General features: G+C 40.5%; 3 protein-coding genes across 4 annotated transcripts in view; all 3 read right to left on the bottom strand.

Annotated features, from left to right (window-relative positions):
* The window catches only part of TRPM6 (transient receptor potential cation channel subfamily M member 6), an 80,346-nt gene extending 74,262 nt beyond the window's left edge, over positions 1-6,084 (bottom strand). Inside the window, exon 1 of one of the 2 annotated variants that reach the window (XM_080972202.1) lies at positions 5,823-6,084. In XM_080972202.1, coding sequence (XP_080828328.1) covers positions 5,823-5,828 — 6 coding nt within the window. In that variant the 5' untranslated portion in view covers positions 5,829-6,084. Of the gene's footprint in view, positions 1-3,042; positions 3,295-5,822 lie in introns of those variants that run through there. The other variant, XM_080972201.1, reaches the window with a different exon arrangement.
* Positions 6,085-8,634: 2,550 nt separating this feature from the next.
* On the bottom strand, positions 8,635-13,853 carry LOC308458307 (uncharacterized protein C9orf40 homolog; the record flags this gene model as incomplete). Its single annotated transcript, XM_080973294.1, has 2 exons — positions 8,635-9,713; positions 13,530-13,853. 2 exons carry the CDS (start codon positions 13,851-13,853, stop codon positions 9,561-9,563), a joined length of 477 nt encoding a protein of 158 aa, XP_080829420.1. The 3' UTR covers positions 8,635-9,560.
* A 1,922-nt stretch (positions 13,854-15,775) lies between these two features.
* The window catches only part of CARNMT1 (carnosine N-methyltransferase 1), a 30,785-nt gene continuing 22,602 nt past the window's right edge, over positions 15,776-23,958 (bottom strand). Inside the window, exons 13-17 of the mRNA XM_080972128.1 lie at positions 22,306-22,446; positions 21,078-21,256; positions 19,632-19,745; positions 18,344-18,447; positions 15,776-16,441 (exon numbers count right to left, since the gene is read on the bottom strand). Coding sequence (XP_080828254.1) covers positions 16,331-16,441; positions 18,344-18,447; positions 19,632-19,745; positions 21,078-21,256; positions 22,306-22,446 — 649 coding nt within the window. The 3' untranslated portion in view covers positions 15,776-16,330. The remainder of the gene's footprint in view (positions 16,442-18,343; positions 18,448-19,631; positions 19,746-21,077; positions 21,257-22,305; positions 22,447-23,958) is intronic.

The following is a 23,958-nucleotide window of genomic DNA, read 5'->3' as shown; positions in this document are numbered from 1 at the left end:
ACCAGAGCAGCGCACGGAAACAACGTTTACCTTCCCGCTGGAGTGGTACCTATTTATTTACTTGCACTTGATGTGCTTTCGAACTGCTAGGTTGGCAGGAGCAGGGACCGAGCAACGGGAGCTCACCCCGTCGCGGGGAATCGAACTGCCGACCTTCTGATCGGCAAGTCTTAGGCTCTATGGTTTAACCCACAGTGCCACCCGCGTCCCAAAATACTGCCTTACTTTCTTCCTATAGATTTCCACATTCTCCTTTTGCAACCCATAATATGGAAGTAATGCTAGTAAATGGACAATAATACTTAAGGAAGCTTATCCTACACTCCATGGGGTAACCTCCCCGCTCCTGCCAGCCCCTTCCCCCAATCAAACATAGGATAACAATTTTTATTATGCTCATCAAAATAAACCTAGAGAACCTGTGATTCCACATGAACATTAGATGAGGCTGAAAGTTCATGAGGACATGGAAGATGCAGATCCCAAACTGAAGTCTGCCAGTTGTCTTTCATATTATATTACAATGTTTACTTACTTTAAAACAAAAGCAAAGCCTGTCACTGCAGTGTACATCATTGATGGCCAGCCAGCATAACAGGGTAAGACAATGGGTGCAAGAGCACTACCCACCAAGAAACAACCTAGAGCCTACAACAAGAAGGCCATGCAAAGCCATCCTTCTCAATCTATTTCCCTCTGCCCTGGAGTGACAGCTCCTAGCTGCAGAGAATGTTCTGCAGTAGAAGTCAAGGTAGAGTGGCATGAAATCTGTTCACATTTAACAGGTGAATTAAGGCCTTAAATACAATTCTGCGATAAAAAGCTCTAATTCTCTCACTTAACTGCACATTAAAGTGTTATGTGTTTATGATCCCAGTGAAAGTTCACTTTACATATAATTAGTATGCAGTGCACAACTTCTACAGGGCCAACCTAAACTGACAGTGCATACTTAATGTGAAGCATTGTTTCAGGGAGCGAATCAGTTCTAAAGCAATTAAAAAGACAGAAGGTGAGGCTTTCAGGGGGTACCTTAGGACAAGTCACTGATATAGTGTTGGCCGGGTGCCAGAATTAGTATCATGTCTTACCGTGTGACATTGTACCGACATAACAACTGATACGTGCATTTCCACTCTACCCTTACATGATTATACGCTGGCACAGCAAATCTTGCAGACTAATTCTAAGCAAAGTAAGGATTTCAAATTGGGTCTTTAATTATTATATCTAGGACAGGAGGCACTGAATTTTTTTTCTGCTCCCAAACAAGGTGTGCAAGCAAGTAGACTTCCCAGTTACCTTTTAAATGATATGGAAAACAATGAACCACTGAGCTTCATCCCTGATCACTGGTTCCCATTTGCTGATACTCAGTTACCGGTATCTTTCCACAAGGGCCAACATTGATGCCGAAATCCAGCATTGCCTGAGCTCTGAGAGTGTGGCTTTCTCCCGATTGAAGTGCAAAGTGTTTGAGGCCATTCGCAGGGAAACCCAAATATTTGTTTACAAAGCTACTGTACTACCAACCTTATTATATGCTTGTGAAACATGGACCACTTATAAATGCCATCTCCAGCTTCTCAAAAGATTCCATCAACAGTGTCTCCGAAAAATTTTACACATAACTTGGGAAGACAGACGAACTAATATCAGTGTACAAAGCAAAGATCACCAGTGTTGAAGCAATGATTCTTCAACATCAGCTTCGTTGAACTGGTCATGATGTGTGGATGCCTGATGATCGTCTTCCAAAGCAACTACTCTATTCCGAACTTAAAAATGGAAAGCGTAATGCTGGTGGTCAACAAATGAGGTTTAAAGACTGTCTCAAGGCAAATCTAAAAAAATGTAGTATAAACACTGACAACTGGGAAACACTGGCCTGCAAGCGCTCCATTTGGAGCACAGCCTTTACCAAAGGTGTCATGGGCTTTGAAAACACTCGAACTCAGGACGCAAGGGAGAAACGTGCTAAGAGGAAGGCACGCTTGGCAAATCCACACGTGATCAACTCCTGCCTGGAAACCAATGTCCCCACTGTGGAAGGACGTGTAGATCCAGAATTGGCCTCCACAGTCACTTATGGACTCATTGTTAAAACTGTGTTTACGGAAGACAATCTTACTGGGCTATGAGTGATCGCCAAGGAAGAAAGAAGAATTTATTTTTATTATTATTATTATTAAATTTGTATACTGGCCTTCATCCAAAGATCTCGGGGCAGTTTACAGAATAAAACCACAAAGTACATAATACAAACAATAACAAAACAAACGCATCCACCCTGAATCCTGCTTGCTATAGCAGAAAAAACTCATTAAGAGGCACAAAGGGCTTTAACTTCTGAAGTGTAAGGAATACACAGGACTCGTAAGTAGGGTTGATGACACTTTTTCTGCAGGGCTCCTGTGCTTTTAACAATTTATTCAGAAAAAGTTAGCAGGTGAAGCTGCCTAGCACTGAGACACGGTACTGGCAAAAGCTTCACGATAAGTATATGACAATAATGCTGCTACTTAAATCAAAGTGAGGTACTTGGCAATCCTGTTGAAATTAATACTGCTGAAACTAAGGGTGCCAGGTGGCTTCTTTGAGAAGATTCTTCCTTCTTCTACCTACACAGAACAAACACCTAACCTCATTTTGCAACCCTAGAACACTGCCGTCTGCCCACTCAGTGAACACACTGGCAAGCCAGGAATGGTGTTATATAGCTCTCCTCCATACCTTACAAACAAGGACAAAAGTTTCAAAATATACAATCACCTCCTGAACTAATGATGCCACAGATCCCAAAACAAAGCAATGCACTCTCACACATATGCTGCAGATCATCTGTATTTCTTTCTTGCTTCAGTCTATTTTTGAATCAACAAGCTTAACAGAATGGCTGTGCAAATGAACCCTGGAAAGTTAACAGTGGTGGAGGAGAAGAGCGAGTTAGCAAATTTAAGCTGTGGTGATCAGCAGCTGCCAGGAGGCATTTATGCTCCAGTCCTAACTCATCTACCTGTCTATCTCTGTGTATAGTTTTACCTTCATTTGAACTTTCATTTGTCCTGCTTTGTCTCTTGCATCTTGTCAAGACTGCGCTCGTAAGTCAAACTATCTTCTGCTCCCCAAAGCTTCTGCAGCAACCAAAGTGTAGGCAGGAGGAAAGGAAGTCCATTCAGACCTCAAGGAGTACTCCTTGATCCTTGGACCACACTAGAGAATGGTTAATGTTCCACTTTCCCCTATCAGCGATTGGCAGCTGTCTTTATGGCTGGATTCTTCCAGCTGCTCAGCAGGTTACATACCAAGTCGCTTTCTTGCACAACTCTTAAGCAACAACCAGCCCAAGACGCCTGGCCAGCCAGGAGTCGCTTCACTCTATGAAGCTTATTCCACTGTAAACACCAATGTACTTCTCCACCCCGATGAGATACTCTGCGATTCCTCACTAGTCTTAGGTTAAATAATAATGGGAGGGAGTTAAACTTTTAAAGCTCTTATTAGGAACCTGTCAAGCAGGGCTGGGCCAACTAACCACACAATCTCGGCTTTCAGTTTGAAAGGGGGCTGGTGTGTAAGATAATATAGCTGCAGTCACATTTTCAAGATTTTCTGCAACGTGATTTAAAAGCCAGTTTGCATGCAATTCTAGTTTGGTTTGACTGATATCACTACCCGTGACATAAATGTAGCTTGCTTTATGTTTTCTTGGCATGCATTTTTCAAGGCAGAGAGGAGCTTAGCATTAAGGAAAACTAAAAGCAGTTCTGAAAAAGATAAATCACTTTGGCATTGTTGTTCTTTGATATTTGTCAGGACATCATTTGTGTGTAAGCACTTGGTAGTTTCTAAAGAATTAACTAATGCTTGACATTTCCTCTTGTACAGATCAACTTGCATCTTCAGCTCTAGGGTCTGAACTCAATGTGACACGCAGCTATGTATTTTGTAAAACTCTCCAAGCAGAAACCAGGAGATGGTGTGAGAGGGGGAACACTGGGAGAAAAGGGGACTTCTTACACATTTTTCTTTTGGTTGTTTGTCTGTTTAAAGTTTTTCCCTAGCTCTTTTCCTCTCTATAAGGCCAAAGACATGAATAGACACATCTCATTCACCACCAGAGGAAGACAGGGGAGCATATTCACTGTGTATTTCTGAAGGGGGAAATGGCTAAAGGACACCAGCATACTTCTGCTACAAAACCCATCTTTTTAAACTGCCTTTTTATATAGCTCTCTTAGAAAATACAGTAAGACAACCAAACCAAGCTGAAAAACTTCTAACTTACCTTTTTAATGTTAGTTACTGCTGCTGCATTTGTTATTTTTTAAAAATATTTTAGATTATTGCAATTGTTGTGCTTTTATGATATTGTGAGCCACCTTGGATGCTGTCCTGAGAAAGGTGGTATGCAAATAATTTTATTACACAAACAGTTTTTTGGTTTTCTAAAATACCATTGAGTATAAGATATATATAACTGCAGGTGTCACTTGGTTGTCAGACACATTTCAACAGAACATCTATAGTTATTACATGTCCACCTTCTTTGGTACAACCAACATGGAAACTGACAAGTTCAACTACTTGCCAATCTGATCAACTGAAATTTTGCCAGGCTGTCATCTACAAAAGATAACCGATTTCTAAATTTGCACCCATTTTTAACTGGCTAGTAGACATTTATATGCAGTTAAATTAGTTGCAGCAGCAACCCTCTTTTTAGCAACATGCAGAAAAATCCTTCACATATTTAATCAGAAGTTCCACTATGTTTAATGTGGCTTGCTCTCTTGTGCAGTCTGTTTCAGATTTCCAAAGGCTATCTTCCATATATACAGTATTTGAGAAATAATCTCTTGCCATATTTCCTCTTATTAGTTCCAAATGGTAGCCAGAGTTCAGGTACCCGCTCTATATTTTGTCTACTTTCCAGAATGTATGCTATTTTTGTTCCCCCCTAAGATGCGGATGAAGCAGTTTATATTTTCTTTCTAGAGAAGGGTTTTTCGTCACATATAAAAAACTGAGGCTGCTTCTGTTGGTTGACTATGAAGAGTGTGTGTGTTTAATACTATTAAACCATTTCATATATAAAAACAACATAAAATTGTTTTGTCTTCATATATTGTTTTATATATGTTTTATTTGTGTCTTTATTAAGTCACTTTGAAATGTGTAGGAAGCTATTAATATATTGAATTAAATAAATACTGTAATGCTAATTTATTTTTAAAAATCTAACAGAAGCATAATCTGTACTTTGTGTTCAGCGTGTAAAGCAAGGAGATAAGCTAGTTTATGAAATTAATGGACTGCAAACTTGTTATAAGGATACAAAAACATCATGAATTTTGAAGATTCAAGAATTTTTAAATAAAAAAATAGAAAGCAAGTCTTAATTGACACAATTCATGATTTAGAGCTATAATTTAATTTTTTCATCTTGCTTTATAGGCCCTTGTTTAGTAATTTATGCTGATGGACTATTCACAGAAACAAATCCAACATTTATTTACATTTGCCAAGCACTGCTGTTTTGCAAAGCTATTTCTATAGTCTTTTGAAGAGAATCATCAGATTGAACTGCAATTGCAAAAAGGCTGTCAATTTAAGGGTGCGTTCATTTCAACTTTTCCGTCTCCAGTCCTTAACTTTTCGTAAACAGTCTATTAGAAAAGTGTCTGAAATGAACTTCTACTGAAAAACAAACTACGCATTCCAGACTGAAGCTACTAAAAACATATCATAATTTTCTTCCAAATTAAGTAATGCTTGTATCAAAATCTTAAACACTGCAACAGAAAAGTCAGCCTACTTACCTTCATTCTGATCACTAAAACATAACGTTTTTGTACCCTTCAGCCACTGGATCTCAGTCTGAAGTTTCCATCTCATTCCCAATCAGATAAAGCTTGCTTAGCACTAGCAACTAGTGGAAACAATGCCGAAAAGCAATGATTACAAATTTCCATGGGCTTGCACTTAAAAGCTTTAATGAGATGGAAAAGAGATGGCCTCTGAAAACTGGTGAAATGTTTGTACTGCAATTAAACTGAAGAGACTATCACCTGGTAATCAGAATCATGTGACACAATCTGGTTTCAAGTTTATATACCACATTAGGGAAATGATTAACATTCACGTCACTTGTTTCAAGTTTCAACAACAGTAGGGTTCAAAATAAAACCTTTCCAATGAAAACAAATTCAGATTTTTCAAGAGTTTATTGTGCATCTCTATTGCCATCTAAAGAGTCTGCTTTATAACTGTTTGCATTATGATGGCTACAGAGCAATTTAGGCTACACTAGTTTCTATTTTATCTCAACAGTACTTACGATAAATGTGATTGTTCTCAAATGGTACCAGTTGCCACAAAATAAAGTGGATGAAGTATCTTCAGGAAACTTGTTCATGTTTGTATGTAGCCAAATATGTCCTTACAACTATAAGCTCTGGGACCTTCGGGTAAATACTGGGTTGTAGTCAACAAACTGTTACTTCAGATTAGATTCCCTGAAATTACTGGATCTTATTTTGTCATGGGCCTGCTCTGAGTAAGTTAATAGATGACAAGTCACAGAAAATTAACAAATTCAATCTGTGTTCAGGTCTTGCTGTGTATTTGCAAAAACCAGCTTGCCAATGTACCTGTGAGTATATACAAGGAGACCAGCAAAGCTTCCGTCCCCAGTCTAAATTAAGGTATGTGCATATTTTCTCCTGCCCCAAACCTCATTGTCAGCTCAAATCTCCCTCTCCATTCCCATCCCAGCACTTGTTCCGGAACTTACATACACTGCAATATTCGCAGCAGAAAAAGAGGCAAGCTTATTCTACACCTTTGGCTTTCCCACATAATTTCTAAATACTGCCTTACTTTCTTTCTATAGATTTCCACATTCTCCTTTTGCAGCCCATAATATGGAAGTAATGCTAGTAAATGGACAATAATACTTAAGGACGCTTATCCTACACTCCATGGGGTAACCTCCCACCTCCTGCCAGCCCCTTCCCCCAATCAAACATATGATAATCAGATCAACAGAAAGGGGGAGAATTAATGTATTCTCCTTGGCCAGCAGAAAGATGACAGGTACTTCAAAATCACAACAGGATACAGTGGTACCTCAGGTTAAGTACTTAATTCGTTCCAGAGGTCCGTACTTAACCTGAAACTGTTCTTAACCCGAAGCACCACTTTAGCTAATGGGGCCTCCCGCTGCCGCCACACCACTGGAGCCCGATTTCTGTTCTCATCCTGAAGCAAAGTTCTTAACCTGAAGCACTATTTCTGGGTTAGCGGAGTCTGTAACCTGAAGCGTATGTAACCTGAGGTACCATTGTACTGAAATGAGAAAGGCTGCAAGATTATCACTGTGTGAGGGAGCAATCTACATGCACAGCCCTCCTCACCTGATCAAGCTGAGGTTGCAGTTCTGTTCCTCTTCATACTTGAACTCAATGGAACTTGCTTCTGAATAGACATGCATAGGAATTTAAAGCTATATAAAATGTGATGGAGAAAATAATAATTTCATACCGTATTATTTTGATTTAATTTTCTTTTGAGTCTATGGCCTCGCTAAACTGAAAAGGCCTGTACTTGCCTACCTTTTACAGTACAAAACTAGCCGCTTTTAGGTACTGTAGGTAGTGAATGTCCGTTCCAGAACAATGAAAAGGATAAACTGTTAAGACTCTATGGTGGCCATTGTATGCATGGAAAGAGAACTGGCTAGGCAATAGACAGATGAAAGAGGATACTGGGAGACATTTAATGCATAGGAAAATTAGTCAATAAAGAAAGACATTGAAAATAGTTTGTGTGTAATCACATTATATTATGACAAGAACTGATCTGAAGAGCCAAATGATTTTGATTGGTTCAGGAAGATGACACTGGGTTGCATCTATTAAGATTGCTGTGATCCTTTGATTGGTGAATAGAAACCATGTGTGTAATCAGAAAGTGTATAAAAAACACCATTGCTTTGGAAGTGGTGTTTTACAGCCTATTGCTAACTGTTGAGGCTGTCCCTATGCATTATTTGCATTTCAATAAAGGCCTATCTTTTCACTTGGAGTCTGCATCCTTTTCTTTTGGGTTTCTACGAGGGATACCTCTAGTTTATGCGAGAAATGTACGCAAGTTTACATTTTGACTTAAAAGTACAGTGGTACCTCGGGTTAAGAACTTATTTCGTTCTGGAGGTCCGTTCTTAACCTGAAACTGTTCTTAACCTGAGGTACCACTTTAGCTAATGGGGCCTCCCGCTGCCGCCACGCTGCCACCGCCCAATTTCTGTTCTCATCCTGAAGTAAAGTTCTTAACCTGAGGTACTATTTCTGGGTTAGGAGTCTGTAACCTGAAGCGCCTGTAACCCAAGGTACTACTGTAAAAGATGATGTGTGGAACAGTGGAAACAATAAAAACTTGGGCTGTGATAGTCTAATCATATTTTCCTTTCTACAGCTCAGGAAAAAGTACAATGTGTACAGTGTTAACACTGAATGTACATTCTTAAAAGCCACCCCCAACCCCAGAAAAGCTTATTGACAAAGCATCCAGGCACACAGCGAAAGTAAAGTTTTGAAATGAGATAATCAGTATGAGCATTACTTCACAGGGTTTTGTTTTTTTTAAAAAAAATCTACTGGAGATTTTATTACATAGTGAAAAGTATTTCTACAAATATGCCAAAGTTATGGTGTATTAATAAAGAAATGTCATTTAACTTGAATAACACTATGAAACGATTAGCAGATCTGAAGTTGAAGTCTACTGGTAAACTCTCGTTTCACGTGGTCATTCCTAGCAAAGAATATTAAATGGTAACATTCATACTTAAGTCCAATATCTGACAAGCACATGATACAAAACACAAAGAATCAAACATATTAACTAGGTAGGATTGGAGCCTTCCATCAATAAGTCCCAAGAAATGTGCCCAATAGTCCCACATTGGGCTCAGCATGGTTCCTTTTCCTTGTCCATCGCAGTCCATGTATTTGACGGCTCAAGCCAAAACGCAATCATCCCTGACATCATTTTTACTCTCACACCACTCTCAGAAACGCTTAAAGAAACTTGTACCATGGCATTGGCAAAAAAAATAAAAAAATGATATCCATTGCCATCATTCTGCATAGAAGTGTGGATTTAAAAAAAATATTTTTTGGTTAAGCAACAATTTTTTTTTCTAGCAACAAAGACAGCACAGATATCAACTGAGTTATTTGACCAGGTTCAACTTAGAACACACCCTTCTGACTTTCTTTCAATGAAGTAAGTACCAACTACAGTATGTGTATTTTTTGTCAGCATACATCCATTTTCAAATGTTCCAATATTTCTCCAAGCTTCATGCTCCCTTCATTCTGTATACCATCAATTTTCTAGACAGTCCACTGATGGTTCTTTTGCCATTCTTTCTTTTTAAGAAGTTTTCCTTCCTTCAAAGCATATTTTTCTCCAACCGGCTATCATCTCTGCTTACTTTTCCAAGCAAAAGAAACAACCAACTTCAGCAAAGTAACTTGAGAATGAATCAGGTTTCAGGTTTCCATTTCTGAGAGGCAAACACTGCTGGACCGTCTTGCATCTATTGCATCGTCTTTTTCTAAATCCAGAATATCAGACAAATCAATAGCGGGCAATGGAGACCTCCAGTACTGGAAGGAGTTGTAGCGCCAAACATCATCTTCAGGCTAGGAAAATAAAACATAATTAACAGATATCACTGCAGCAGAAAAATGAACATTGACAAGCCAAATCTACAGTTTTAGAATCTCTATTTTTGAAAAATTCCACAGTCTAGTGAAAATTAAGAGCTAGGATCTAAAGCAAAGAACATGTGCAAAGGAGAGAGAATCACACAGCCAAACATTTATCCTAAGAACACAAGGAGGGTCTGCTGGATCAGGCCAACGACCCAGCTAGTGCAGCATCACGTTCTCAGATGCCTCTGGGAAACCTGCAAGAGTGACGCCCCGTTTCCAGCAACTGTAATTCAGAAGCATACTGCCTTTGACTGTGGAGGCAGAGCAAAGCCATCATGGCTAGGAGCCATTGCTAGGCTTATCTTCCATGAATTTTTAAAATCCTTTTTCAAAGCCATCTAAGTTGGTGGTCATCAATGCCTCCTGTGGGAGAGAGTTCCATAGTTTAATTATGTGCTGCGTGACGTACTTGTTTTGTCTGTCCACTATGAGGAAAGGATGCAGCGTTTGGGACTGTTTGGTTTAGAGAAAAGGTGAGTAGCCTATAGGGGAAGTTGCTCCAGCCCCTTGATCATTTTGGTTGCACTTACACTTGTTTACACTGAACTGCACTGGCCTTTTTACAGCCATCCACTCATATGGAGAGGTGTTTTTGGAACTCTTCACAATCCTTTTTGTTTTAATGATCCTGAACAAATTAATATCATCAGCAAATCTGGCCACCTCGCTGCTCATAACTAACTCTAGATCATTTACAAATTAAAAAGCACAGGTCCCAATACCAACCCTTGGAGACACTCCAATTTCTTCATCGCTCTATCAGTAGAACTGTCGATTTATTTCTACTCTTCATGTCACTTAACCCTCAAGAGTCCCTCACCTCTTATTCCATGACTGCAAAACTTAATCAGGACTCTTGTTGAAAGCTTTTTGAAAGTTCAAGTACACAATGACAACTGGATCACCTTTATCTATAAGCTTTTCATACTCTTAAAAAACTCTTAACAGGTTAGAGAGACGGTCCATGACCTTGTACAAGCCATGCTTGTTTTCCGTCAGCAAGACCTGTTCTTTTGTATGTTTGGTTACTAGATGTTTAACAGTATTTTCCATCAGTTTTCCCAGGACAGGCATTAAGCTAACTGGCCTGTAATATCCGGGATCTCCCATATTCTGCTTTGAAAAAATTGTGTAACATTGGCCACTTTCCACTCCTCAGGTATGGAGGCTAATTTTGGGACAAATTACATATTTTTGTTAACAGATCAGCAATTTTACATTTGAGTTCTTTCGGAACATGGGGATTGATACCATCCAGAACCAGTGATTTTTCAGTTTTTATTTTGTCCATTAGGCCTAGAACTAGTTGTTCTCATAGTGACAGTTATTGCTGCTAAAATAAGCTACTGTTCTCTATCTGCACAGTTCTCACCCTCAAATGCATTTTTTTCTTCGAGTCTATCTAGCTGCATTACCTGCTAACAATCACACAGAGAAAGAAATAAAGGAAAGAAAGAGCCTACCCTCACATCAAGCAAAATGGATTTAAGAAACAGTTTAACTTGCACCCCCTCTGGTGGATTGGCTGGAGAACAAAAAATAATATCCTGGGAAATAATTACTCGGAATTACAACACGGTCTTGTACTTAGCCTGCCAAAGATCTGCAGTTTTGCTGGCTTTGGTGGCCAACCCAAAATTTGTGGTTGGCAGGATCATGACTTTCCCCCCAAAAGGTGGTCTTATGCTGTGCTGCAGAAATGTCTGCACAACGTGGGGCACACTCCCCATATCCTCTCCCCAGCTCCAAAAATGAAGCTGGCAATGGAACTTGAGGATTCAGTGAAAAGCATAAACAAATGTCACCCTCCTCCAGCTTGGAACTTGACTTGAGGGAAGAAGGAAGCGGCTTACTTTGATTCTCTGCATGCCAGGCATTCGGAATGAGAAAGAAAAGTGGGAAGGCACCAATTACAGGGAAAAGGAAGACCAGTGAAGACCAGGAAGATTTGTGTTCTGCAAATGCTGAACAAAATACAGCGGTGCCTCGGGTTAAGTACTTAATTCGTTCTGGAGGTCCGTTCTTAACCTGAAACTGTTCTTAACCTGAAGCACCACTTTAGCTAATGGGGCCTCCCACTGCCGCCGCGCCACTGGAGCCCGATTTGTGTTCTCATCCTGAAGCAAAGTTCTTAACCCGAGGTAATATTTCTGGGTTAGCGGAGTCAGTAACCCGAAGCATATGTAACCTGAAGCGTATGTAACCTGAGGTACCACTGTAGACCACTACCTTCAGCTGAACGTTTGAGACAAGGGAGAAGATGCGAATCATCCCCCTCGCTACAGATACTAGAAGCTGCAGTATGTATTATTACATTTTGAGGGGAAGAAATGTATAAAAAATTCAAATAGCAAGGATTATTTCTTTAAGGCAACAGTTTTCGATCTTTTAATCCAAACATGCATTTGAGGACCTTTGTGTAAAAGGGCCAATTCCACTGACTGAAGAGATCAATCATATGGAATCATATGGAACATAGAATTATAGAGCTGGAAGAGACCCCGGGGGTCATCTAGTCCTTGAAATGCAGGAATGTAGGAATCATAACTAGATCATACAAGACATATTTTGTTTACTAAATGAAAGTAAGATAAACATGCTACATTCTATCACCTTCTAGGTCATCAGAAAAATGTTCTAATGCAAATTCAAAATTTTCCTGAAACCCACTTCACTTGATTTTAGCAGCATGCACACTGCTTGCTCACTTTACACCATAGTTTATTTTAAACTGTGGTTTAAAGTAACACGCTAATGAAGCCAATAGAGATATATAAAATAATGAATGGTGCAAAAGGGAAATATTATCCTTTAGGTTATAATAGCAGTAACTCAAGAGCAGCTAATGAAATTGATTAACGATATATTAGAGAAACAAAGTAAAGCATTTCACAAATGCATAATTCATTAATAATATTTACTGTGGTGATGATAACCATTATGATATATAGCATTAAATTTACGTAAATTTATGAAAGGTTTACCAACTAGCCATGATATCCAAATATAACGTCGATTGAGAAACTGAATCAGTTGCTGACAGAGTGCCACCTTCATGGCTCTACCTATGGGCTACTCGTAGGTGTTTATTGTGGGATCGGTGCTGCTCAGGGGTGCAAATTTTTCACAGCGTCTATACAGCGATGTCAGCATCAAAATGTCAACCCGTAATTTCTATTTACATATTTCACCACATAGTACCATGGCAGGTTACATTCCGCTCAATACAATTAAACCACGTGCAATACATTTACATTAAATGGGAGGAATATTCCGATCGCATCCTCTGCTCCCCAAGGCACGTGCAGAAAGTATATAATGACAAGGCCAGGTGCACCTGGGGGGCAAGAGGGCCCCCTCACGCCGTTTCCTCTCTTTCTGCAGAAACCCCGATGGCCCATTTCTGACATGTGAACCGGGGGGGGGGGAATGGGGCGCCTGCCCGTGAATATTATCTGCTGCTGGACTCATTCGGACCAAGCTTGGGCTAAGCTTCGCGAAATAAGGGATTTACTTCGGAAGGCTTCCCCGCATTTACCCCTTTCCTCACTGGGGGGGGGGGGCGGCGCTGCAACCTGGTCCTGCCCCAGACGCCCCCCCCCCAGACATGCGGGGCTCTCCAGATGCTCGGGACCCCCGGGTGAGGCTCCGAGGGCGGCATCCTGCGCGGGTCCCCTCCGCGGGCCTTCCTGGCCGGGCTGTTGTGCGGGTTCAGGGAGCCCTTCCCCCCCGCGGCCTCTTTACCTCCTCGAGAGGAGCCTTGGGGCGGCCGCCCCTCGCCGACGCGGAGCCCGGGGGCCGCGAGAGGGCCGTGGCGCCAGCGACGACGCCGCCCCCCGGGGCCACCCAGGGCCTCTTGGCGGCCCGCGCCTCCCCCTCCTCCTCCTCCCTCTTGCGCTTCAGGCCGCCGCCGCCGCCTCCTCCTCCTCCGCCTGGCGGCTCCTCCTTCCTCTCCGCCTCGGCCCGGCGGCGCTTCAGGAGCGGCGGCGCGGCAGCCGCGAAGCTCTCGCACCCGGGCGCGTGACACGCCAGCGCCGCCGCCGCCGCCAACGCGCCGCGCTTCGCCATTGGGGCCGCCGCCGCCAAGCCTCAAGTGCGCACGCGCGGGGAGCCCTCGCCGGCGCCCCCTGGCGGAGACGCGCCTCCAGAGCGGCCTGGCGAGTGGCGCTCCCCGCAAGCGCTGGCCGGCTAGAGCGCCTAATGCGCGTGTGAACGCGGCAACCCGAGACACGCTCCGAGGAAAGCAAGCTTCCTGGGATGATGCAGTGGGAGTTACTCCCGAGGGCACATTCTTAGGATCGCTCTGGGGTCTCAGCGCCTCTGCCCAAGCAACCCCCTCCCTCTGGGGGGCGCAAGGGGGGTGGGCAATGCCAGAAGCAAAAGCAGGCAGGCAGGGAGGGAATGAATGGCACCCTCGCAAAATTGTGGTTTCTACCCACCCACACTTTCCCTTCTTCATGCAGGCAGGGAAGAAACTTACCACAGTTCATGAACAAATTTCAGGCAGGCAAAAGCACTTGAACAGGGAAGGTGAAGCACGTGCATCTAATTAGATAGTTAATTAAGTAGTTGCTGAATTTTAATGTTCATTTGTCATCTATAAACAGTTCTTTGTTATATCAGCTGCATGTGGGTTGACTTTGTAAATTAAGAAATCAATGCTAAACATCTTTTCAAACTTATACATTGCATTTTAAGTTAAACCAGATAGAGGCGATCTTTCCCTTTAAAATGAAAAAAATAAACAGTAATTGGTCAATTCAGACTTTTGCTAGCACATAACCACAAACCTAACCATTCAACAAACTTGTGTTATTTGATGTCCTCAGCAAAAGGTAGTCACACTTCCTAGATTTCACCTATTCCTCAGTACAGTATAACTTTAATAATTTAAAAGTATTTTTGAAAATGAAGCCATTGTGCTTAGATGCCCCATCAGTTTGGATTGTATTTGTCAGGTCATCATACTTGGTATGCAGAAAAAGCACCCAGCACATCTCATGTCTTGCAATATCTGGATCTGATCATTAATTTAAGCTGTAAATCTAACTATAATTAATCTTAAAGAAAACCTGTACACAATTTGGAAACTCAGCCTATCGGACATCAATGGGGTATAACTCCAAGAAGAATTGTGTGTGTGTAAACAGGTGGGTGATTAGCATGACATTCAGTTAAGAATAGCTAACAAGCAGGTCACAAGCTGAATGGCAGTAGCTCATAAGCACAGGTGTCAGCTGGCTTCTTCACATGTGCATCATAATGCAGGTGGATTCAGTAGAACTGCTAATACTAAAACAGTAACTGAGAAAGGAATTCAAACTGCTGGGAGGCAGCAACAGCAGCAGGGCTTAGGACCAACCGCCTGGAGCCTTGCTGCTTGCACTTGGTAGGGCAAAAGTGGGGAGGGGGGGGGAGGAAGAAAACTCCTAATTTTTCTTTTCTTTTTGTTTGCATCAGCTCCAGGCCTGTTGATGCTGGATGGACAGGCTTAGGATCCCATGAATGTTTGGCATCCCAGCTCCAAAGCCATACAAATACTGCTAAGAGTGGCTTTCCCCTGTGGCTTAAGTGAGCTCCATTGGAAGTTCTGTACATCAGAATATGGACAGCTGGGTGAAGCAATACCGGCACCTAAAAAAACCCACTACACTGTGGTGGATTGGGACTGCTTTGTGTAGTTAATGCCATCAAAAAATAATTTCTTAAAATAGTAAACCCACAGCTGACATTTAACCCATCAATTTCAGTCATAATTAGAACACCCTTAATGGGATCAAAGTACTAATGTACAAACATTACTGTCAAGTCTTAATTTAGTTCTTTTTTTAAGTGACTGCAGCCAGATATTACTTGAAATTACCCATCAAATGCTTAAAATGGCATGAGGAATAGTATGTTTGTTTATATATATATATATATATATATATATATATTTAAAAAATCTAAAAATGCATCAGCCGCAAATATCAGTCAGATTCACGTTAAAATTTTCTTGTGAATGCACGTGTTATTTTTATAAACTCTTTACATTTTTACAAGTGTTTGATAAGTAGAAGACCAAGCTCACATGATGCTGCTTATCAGACTGCAGAAGATCAAAATTCCTGTGGGGAGTAAAGTCACCCAAATAGTATTTAAATATGCTAAGATGAGGAGTGGTCTTGTTTTCTGTACAACATGGGACCAAAAATGAATTGTGTATCCAATGTGACGTTAGATATTATTTCAAAGAAAACTTAAAAGTAGACCATTTTATACCTTACAGAGAACTGCAAGTGTTAATAATGGTATTTGCAAAGTATTACCCATCAGAAAAAAACATCAATCGGAATTTGAAGAAATGATACAGGAGTGTTTGCTCTCTATGTTCATTACGCAGATACAAATATCCAGAAGTACACATCTGGAGATTATAGGATAGATTAAAAAAATAGACAACAGAGCTACATTCTGCGATGAATAAAAAGGCACCACTGATATGAGGTTGTGTTCAGTCATAATTCCAGAAGCCACTGTGCATTTTTCTTCTTGGATAATCCACTTCAGACACTGCTTCCTGGTTTCCTAACCACAAACATCACACATTCATAGTAATATTTCATCATAGATAGCTCATTCACAGTATATGTGGTCAAAACAGATTCATTCTCCACCTGAAAATAAACAACACTTTCTTGAAAACCCTTGTAGGCATTTCATTCATATATGTTATTATTACTGCTATGATAGAAATTAATACAGTGAGGGGGGAAAGTATTTGATCCCCTGCTAAATTTGCCAATTTGCCCCCTGACGAAGAAATGACCAGTCCATAATTTTAATGGTAAGTTTATTGTAGCTGTGAGAGACAGAATAACAACAGGGAACCTCCAGAAACCCAGAGGACAAAAGTCAGAGATTGATGTGCATTATAATGAGTGAAATAAGTATTTGATCCCCTATCAACCAGCCAGATGTCAGGCTACCTGGTATCTTCACTGTATGTAATGAGCTGAGATTAGAAGCACCTGTTGTAAGGGAGAGGTCTTATCTGTAAGCCCAGCTCATTACAGTACCTGTACAAAAGACACCTGTCAACAGAAGCAATCAATCCAGCAGATTCCAAAGTAGCCACCATGACCAAGATCAAAGGGCTGTCCAAGGATGCCAGGGGCAAGATCTGCACAGGGCTGGACTGGGCTACAAGACTATTGCCAAGCAGCTTGATGAGAAGGTGACAACAGTTGGTGCAATAATTCGCAAATGGAAGAAACACAAAATGTCAACCTCCCTCGGTCTGGGGCTCCATGCAAGATCAGGGGCAAATGGGCAAATTTAGCAGGGGATCAAATACTTTCTCCCCTCACTGTATACCTCCCTTCAATAGAATTTCCAATAGGTACAAAAACAAATGAAATATAAATATATAAAAAAGAAGTGTTTTCTTCAGCTCTTGTTTTGCTCCCTGCCTTCGCACAAGTATCTGGTTGGCCAGTGTGAGAACAGGATACTGGACTAAATGGGCCTTTGGCCTGATCCAGCAGGCACTTCTTTAGGGCTGGGCAATGTCAGATTTTCAATATCGCATTGTATCACCAGCCAAATATCATGGATCTGGTGATACAGCACAGTGCTGAAACAAGAAGCTGCTTTGGCCCAGCCTGCGAGGTGTGGGGTGAAACTGCCGCAGCTCTCACTGCAGGAACAGAGGTGCTTCCACCCCAGCACCCTGAGGGCTGGGACAACACAACTTGTTTGCATTACTCAGCTGGGGGGCAAGTAAGTTCCCACTCCTCAGCTGGGCGAGGCTCAATGTCCCTGCTGTTTGCTCCTGAGTCCCTTTACTACCAGCAGCCCAATGTTGAAAGCAGAGTCCCTTTACTACCAGCAGCACGGGTAGCAGAGGGACACAGGAGCGACGTCAGTTTCACAGTCTGCCCCTCACACCAGCCCTGAGCAATGTATTGATACATTGCCCCGGCTTACTCTTCTTATGTTTGTATGGATCCAGACTTAGCCATGCTTAGCACAGACCCAATGAAATCAACAGGATTTAAGTTAGTAATTATAATTTTAAGTCCTATTGGTTTCAGTGGGTCCACCCTATGTGTGACTAAATTTGGATCTAACCCAAAGATTAAAAGGCAGCAATACATCAAAAGCCAAATTGTTTTATTGTTTTAAAACAACAAATAGCAGGGCAATAATAAGGATAAAAAAGATACGGGAACATTAAAAAATCCTGGTCCCAAGTCTTTTTAGGACTTTAAATTTCTACAACAAAACCTGGAACTTGGCTTGGTAGCTAACAGGCAGCCAACCCAGATATTTCAACACCAGCATAATATGGATAAAGCAGCTGCATCCATTATGCAGAAAGCACTACCTTATTTTGGGCTGCGGTGTTTTGCGGCACTTGAACACCCAATACCAGCATTAGTATTTGTGATGACTGAAAGCGCATCTTAATGACACAGGGCTGACGGAAGGCAAAATTTGGTGGGGCACTATCTGAAATCTAATAGCGAATGTTTTAGATTATTCTTAGTGTGCTAATATAACAGAAAAATACTTACCTCTATATGGAATCCATATTGCAATATAACACTTTTTATATCTTCATAGCTTAACTCAATAGATAATTCATTTGCTAAATTTTCAAAATGGTAAAGAAGAGGACCTATGATACAATGAAAAGGTCGGTAAAATTAACTTGTCAAATGTATCTGATACTCACTCATAAATTCTGCCAACCCTAAAACAACTACTGTAGATCAAGGACAGAACTGAATGCATCTTAATACTACATTATAAATCTAGATTTTGTTTTTAATTGTTTTATTTTATAAACTACTTAACATTTAAAAAAATTCCAAAGCAGGGTATAATTTTTTTCAGAAACACAGACTATGAAAAGCTAGTGGAATCCACCAAGGTCAAAATAAAAAATGTGGCTGCTGTCACTCCTCTGGAAGACTTGTATAAACAAAGATGTTTATTTAAAAAAACCTGAAAATCATCAGTGAATGTCTAAAATGCAGAAGAAGAAGAAGAAGAGTTTGGATTTGATATCCCGCCTTTCACTCCCTTTAAGGAGTCTCAAAGCGGCTAACGTTCTCCTTTCCCTTCCTCCCCCACAACAAACACTCTGTGAGGTGAGTGGGGCTGAGAGACTTCAGAGAAGTGTGACTAGCCCAAGGTCACCCAGCAGCTGCATGTGGAGGAGCGGAGACGCGAACCCGGTTCCCCAGATTACGAGACGACCGCTCTTAACCACTACACCCCACTGGCTCTCGAAGGAATGTTTCCCACAGAGGGTGCCACCTTACTAAAGGCCCTGCTCTGAATAACCCCCAAAAAGACCCCAGGAGCATATAACAACACCTGGATGGTGGAAGAACTCTTCAGATGATCTCTGTGACCAGGCAGGTCAATAACAGAGAAGAAAGTCTCTCAAGTAGGCTGATTCCAATTTGCTTAGGGCTTCATATAGTAACAGCAGAACCTTTAAGCTTGGCCCACTCTATCCACCAAAAGAATCCCACAGAGCAATCAGAAATCCATTGGATTCCATTAGTCTCCAGGAGCAGACTATCTGAATGGGTCCCCAACCCCTGCGGGATGGAACAAACAAGTCCAAACCTCATATGCTCATTGGCATCCTTTTTGTTGAATCTGTGTGGGTCCAATTTTAGAGAAAATTTTGACGAAAAGGATTGGCATTAAAAGAGAAAAAGTCTAATATTTAAAATCCACTTAGTTCAAGAAGTACAGATCAAGCTGAGTTTTTCTCCTTAGTTGTACAAACTCTAGTTCTAACGTTAGTTTTTTCTGCTACAATTACTCAACAAAATAGCAAGTTACCTAAATTGATCCATATTCCTCCTGGTTTGAGTATTTTCCATATTGTGTCAATGTAGTCTATGACATTATGTGCCGTGTCTATGAAGAAGCAGGTTGCTATGCAGTCCCATATATCTGTATAAAGACAGAAAGTAATCTAGCTTTAAATATTTTATTGCTCATTGTTACCTGCACGTTTGGAACTGAGAGATACTTTCAGAAAAGCACTTCCCCTGGCTTAGTGGAGGTTCCTCCCTCTCCATCTTCCTTCCCCAGCTGCAACCCTTTGCAGTGCATCGGTGTTCCAGAGGAGCAGCTTTTTTGCAGGGAGTGGGGGAGTCACACATAACTGAACCATATATTCATGCCTCCAAAAGAAATTGAGGCGATCTCACATTATTACTCACTTTTTATTGCTTTTTGTTCCGTTGGGCCTATGACAGAGATAGCCAACATGGTTGTCTTCCAGGTATTTTCAGCATTAACTCTGATCATCCCTGACCAATGGCCCATTAAACTGATGGGAACAGTAGTTCAAATCTTGGGGGGAAGGCATGTTGGCTAGCCCTGGCCAAAAAACTCCCTCTAGTTGTACAAAAATGCCACATTTGCACATCAAATTCATGGAGAGAAAGGCTATCAGAAAGGCTATCACTGCTGGGAACTGCAGGTGGGCAGAATGCTGTTGTTCCATGTCCAGGTTTCAGGTTTCGCACAGGCATCTGGTTGGCCACTGTGAGAATAGGGTGTTGGATTAGACTGGCCACTCGCCTGATCCAGAAGGCTCCTCTTACATTCTTAAGTTCAATGAGCCAAAAGGATTGGTAACCTCTACACTAAACCATGGTTTCAAATGATATGCTAATACTGCCAGTGATACAGAAGTAAATCTTGAAGTAATCTTGAAGCAAAGTCCCTTTTACAAAATATTAATTTGACTTCTAGACCTTGGTATTAGATAGACTTTGTATTCAGACAAGAGAATGGTCTAGGACATGAAAATGCACAGCAAGGGCAGCCCAAATTTTCTAAGATCAGCGGTGATTCTAGCTGCAGCCTCTCATCGAGAGGTTAAGCACAAGTGTTCACTGCTTACTGAATATGCCCTGCTTACTCTCAGTGAGGAATAGGCCACACCTAATCTTCAATTACAACCTCTGTAGCAAGTCAGTTAACTAAAAACAACAATCTGTGCATGTTTCTAGTAACTTCTAGTAAACAATTTCACCTTCTTAACTTTTGAATCAGCGGAAACAAACATTTAAAGAAGATAAACTTACAGGGGAAAGCATATTAAAGTTTTTTTTAAAAAAAATAAGAAGTAGAAATTTATTTTACAACATAAGGACTGATTTTTCTTTGCATTAAAATACTTAATAAAACACAGTAGTACCTGTCACATAATCAGTTTTGTTTTACAGTTTTTCTCTTAAGGATAGGCATATTAGTTATCTTTTTCTTACTTACTACACTCAGAGTAGATTTCTTGAAAATCTCCCGCTGTCATAGAAAAGTTTGCATCAGGAGGAAGACTGTGAGGATCAACATCAGGGAAATAAACTGGCTGTATCTGATCAGCAGATCTCTTGTTATTGCTAAACTGATGTATCCAGGGATATAGTTTGTATGAATTAGTTTCAGAGCATCTGTAACATATGATTATCAAAACAACAATTTCACCTTTGCCACTCAGAAAAGAATCTTGTAAACATTGCAAAGCTTAAAATTTTTAGTTTGACTTTCAGTAACACAAGTTGATAGGAAGTGTCAATCTGCATTTTAGAGGTAGTTAATTTAACATCATCCTGAAGGTCCATTATTCATTAACAATATATTATAAAGAGTAACAAAAGAAGCAATCAGAGAAACCATTCACCATTTAAAAGTCGGGTTCTACTTCTCAAAATGTAGTAAATTCTAAGATTCTTAGAGCAATAGATTGAAGTTAGCTTTAATTTTTGTTAGTTGTTAATCCTATTAACATTTTTTTAAAATTAAGGTTTTGATAGCTTGCAGGTAATGCAGTTCTCCAATATGCTTCCTCCTCATGAACCTATCTTCAAATTATTCAAATTATTATAACTATGTGTGTACCTGAAGTTATATGCCCTCCCCAAGATTTAACTTTACTTTCCCCTCCTCCCTCCTATTGCTTTTTCCTTGTGTGTCATGTCTTTTTAGACTGTGAGCCTGAGGCCAGGGACCGAACTGTTGTTTTTTTTAAGTCACGGTATAAATTATGTACATAAATGAATAAAGTGTCAAATGTTTTTCCATTTCATGTTTTTAGCAGTTCCGTCTACTGATTTATAAACATGTACACACAGGAGCTTGATCCAGACATAATGAATTTTGACTGATAAATGGATGGACCCTAGAATGAACTACATGCCCATATCCTCCTCTCCTTGCGCTCCCAGTTTTCACGCTGATATGGTGGGTTGCTTACACATTACATAGTTTCCAATTATTTTTCCAAGCTCTGGAGAACTGTAGTTTAACCTCTGCTTATTAACCTGGATAGGAAACCATTATCATTTTGTAGTTAATAAGCATGGATTGATCAACAGTTTCCCAATTCAAAAATAATGGGAAATTGTGGTTTAAAGAAGTCTAACATTGGCCAAAGCAGAGATATAAATACAGAACTACATGTATAAAGAAGCAACCAACAACTGAAAACAAGTTTAAGTACCTGTTGAGTACAAAATTAGAAGAAAAGAGCATAAAGAGGCTCCATTCATTTCCTTGGCAAGTATAACCAAGCATAGCTATTTCCCAGGCCAATCTACCTAGCCCAGCACCAGGTACCAGGATATTAACTTTGGAGAGATCCCTGTAACACAACAAAAATAATTGTTAATCCTTTAATAAATATATTTGATAGAATGAATAGCCCTGTCAAGGGTTTTTACATATTGCAGGTGTTTGATCACATTTATATGGATAATTTGTGCTGTTTCCCAAATTAGCACATTATTTAGCAGATAAATAATATTAAATTTGGTTTATATTTACCTAGTATCTCCAGATCTCCTCCTACGTGAATTTCAATGCTTTCTTTCTTTCTGTTCTCTGTCCCACAAAGGACCTGAATGTTCTGACTACTGGCTTCATTTTCAAAAGGGGGAGAAGCCATTGTTTCTTTGATCGCAGACTGAAGTAAAGCAGCCTTCAGCAACTTCTTGCACTCCAGAGGTTTTGGACTACACCTATAAACTCTCAGCAGCCCCAGCATTATAGGGCTGCGCTGGCTGGAGTGATGGGAATTGTAGTCCAAAACATCTACAGAGTACCAGGTTCAGTAAGGCTATACTAAAGTGTAGTGGGACCTTTGTCACTACATTATGACTTTCAGCCGATTACAGTAAATGTATTTTTACTGCTGCTGTTTGGATTTTACCTACACAATTAGCTCTGATGGATGACTTCTCAAATAATCATTCTCATTCTATAAACCACCAAGACAAATCTTATTCAGTTGCAAGTCTTAACAATACAAATTTGCTAATCTGTTGCAAACACAAATACTTTACCTGTATCCCAAAGTCCTGAAAGTAGTTTAAACATTTGATTATTGTCTTTGGAGGCATGTTCTAAGTTACATGCAGCCAACATGGTGTCCCCAAAATGTTGCAGGACTGCATCTCTATCATTCCTAACCACTAGCCATCCTGGCTGGTGCTGATAGTGACTGGAGTTCAGCAACATCTAGGGAGGACCATGTCAGCTTTCCCTGTCCTAAGGCAAACATAGGCTTCCAGCATATTTTCTTTGTTGAACTATCCCAAACTATATTTCAGATTCAAGAAGTCAACCAAGTTCCTCCTTGTAATGCAACTCTCTTTCTTCATTGTACGGGGGGTAGGGGTGACTGCAACATCTAACAGTGAAATAAATCTGAGACAGTTATTGTATTTTACATCATCAAACAGCCCCATAATGCCCAAATGCAGATGCTACTAATTATGTTTAACATGTGGGAAAAATTAGAACAGAACAGAACACTGGCAACGGTGTTTGAAAATGTTTATATTGAAATTAGCTATGGACCCATCAGTTGCATGACTGATTTTCAGGACACAAGAAGAACTTATAATTATTAACTCGTCTTCAGCATTATATAAAGCAATCTGATTCAGGTGCAGCTGTTTCCAGCTTCAACACACAGGGAGCTCTCCAATCTTGAACAACTGGCTCATTTAATTCAGTGAAAGGAAGCCAAGTGGTGTACAGAACTCTTTACACTCAAAGTCAATGTGTGACTTTAAGGTTTATCTTACTTGAATAATAAACTTATATAGCTCCAATCTATTATTTTCAATTTCCTGAAAATTACAAACAAATC

Source organism: Podarcis pityusensis (assembly GCF_964106645.2).
Source record: "Podarcis pityusensis genome assembly, chromosome: 11".
NCBI classification, from domain to species: Eukaryota; Metazoa; Chordata; class Lepidosauria; order Squamata; family Lacertidae; genus Podarcis; species Podarcis pityusensis.
The sequence above is the reverse complement of the archived record's forward strand: the minus strand, read 5'-3'. Positions and strand labels throughout refer to the sequence as shown.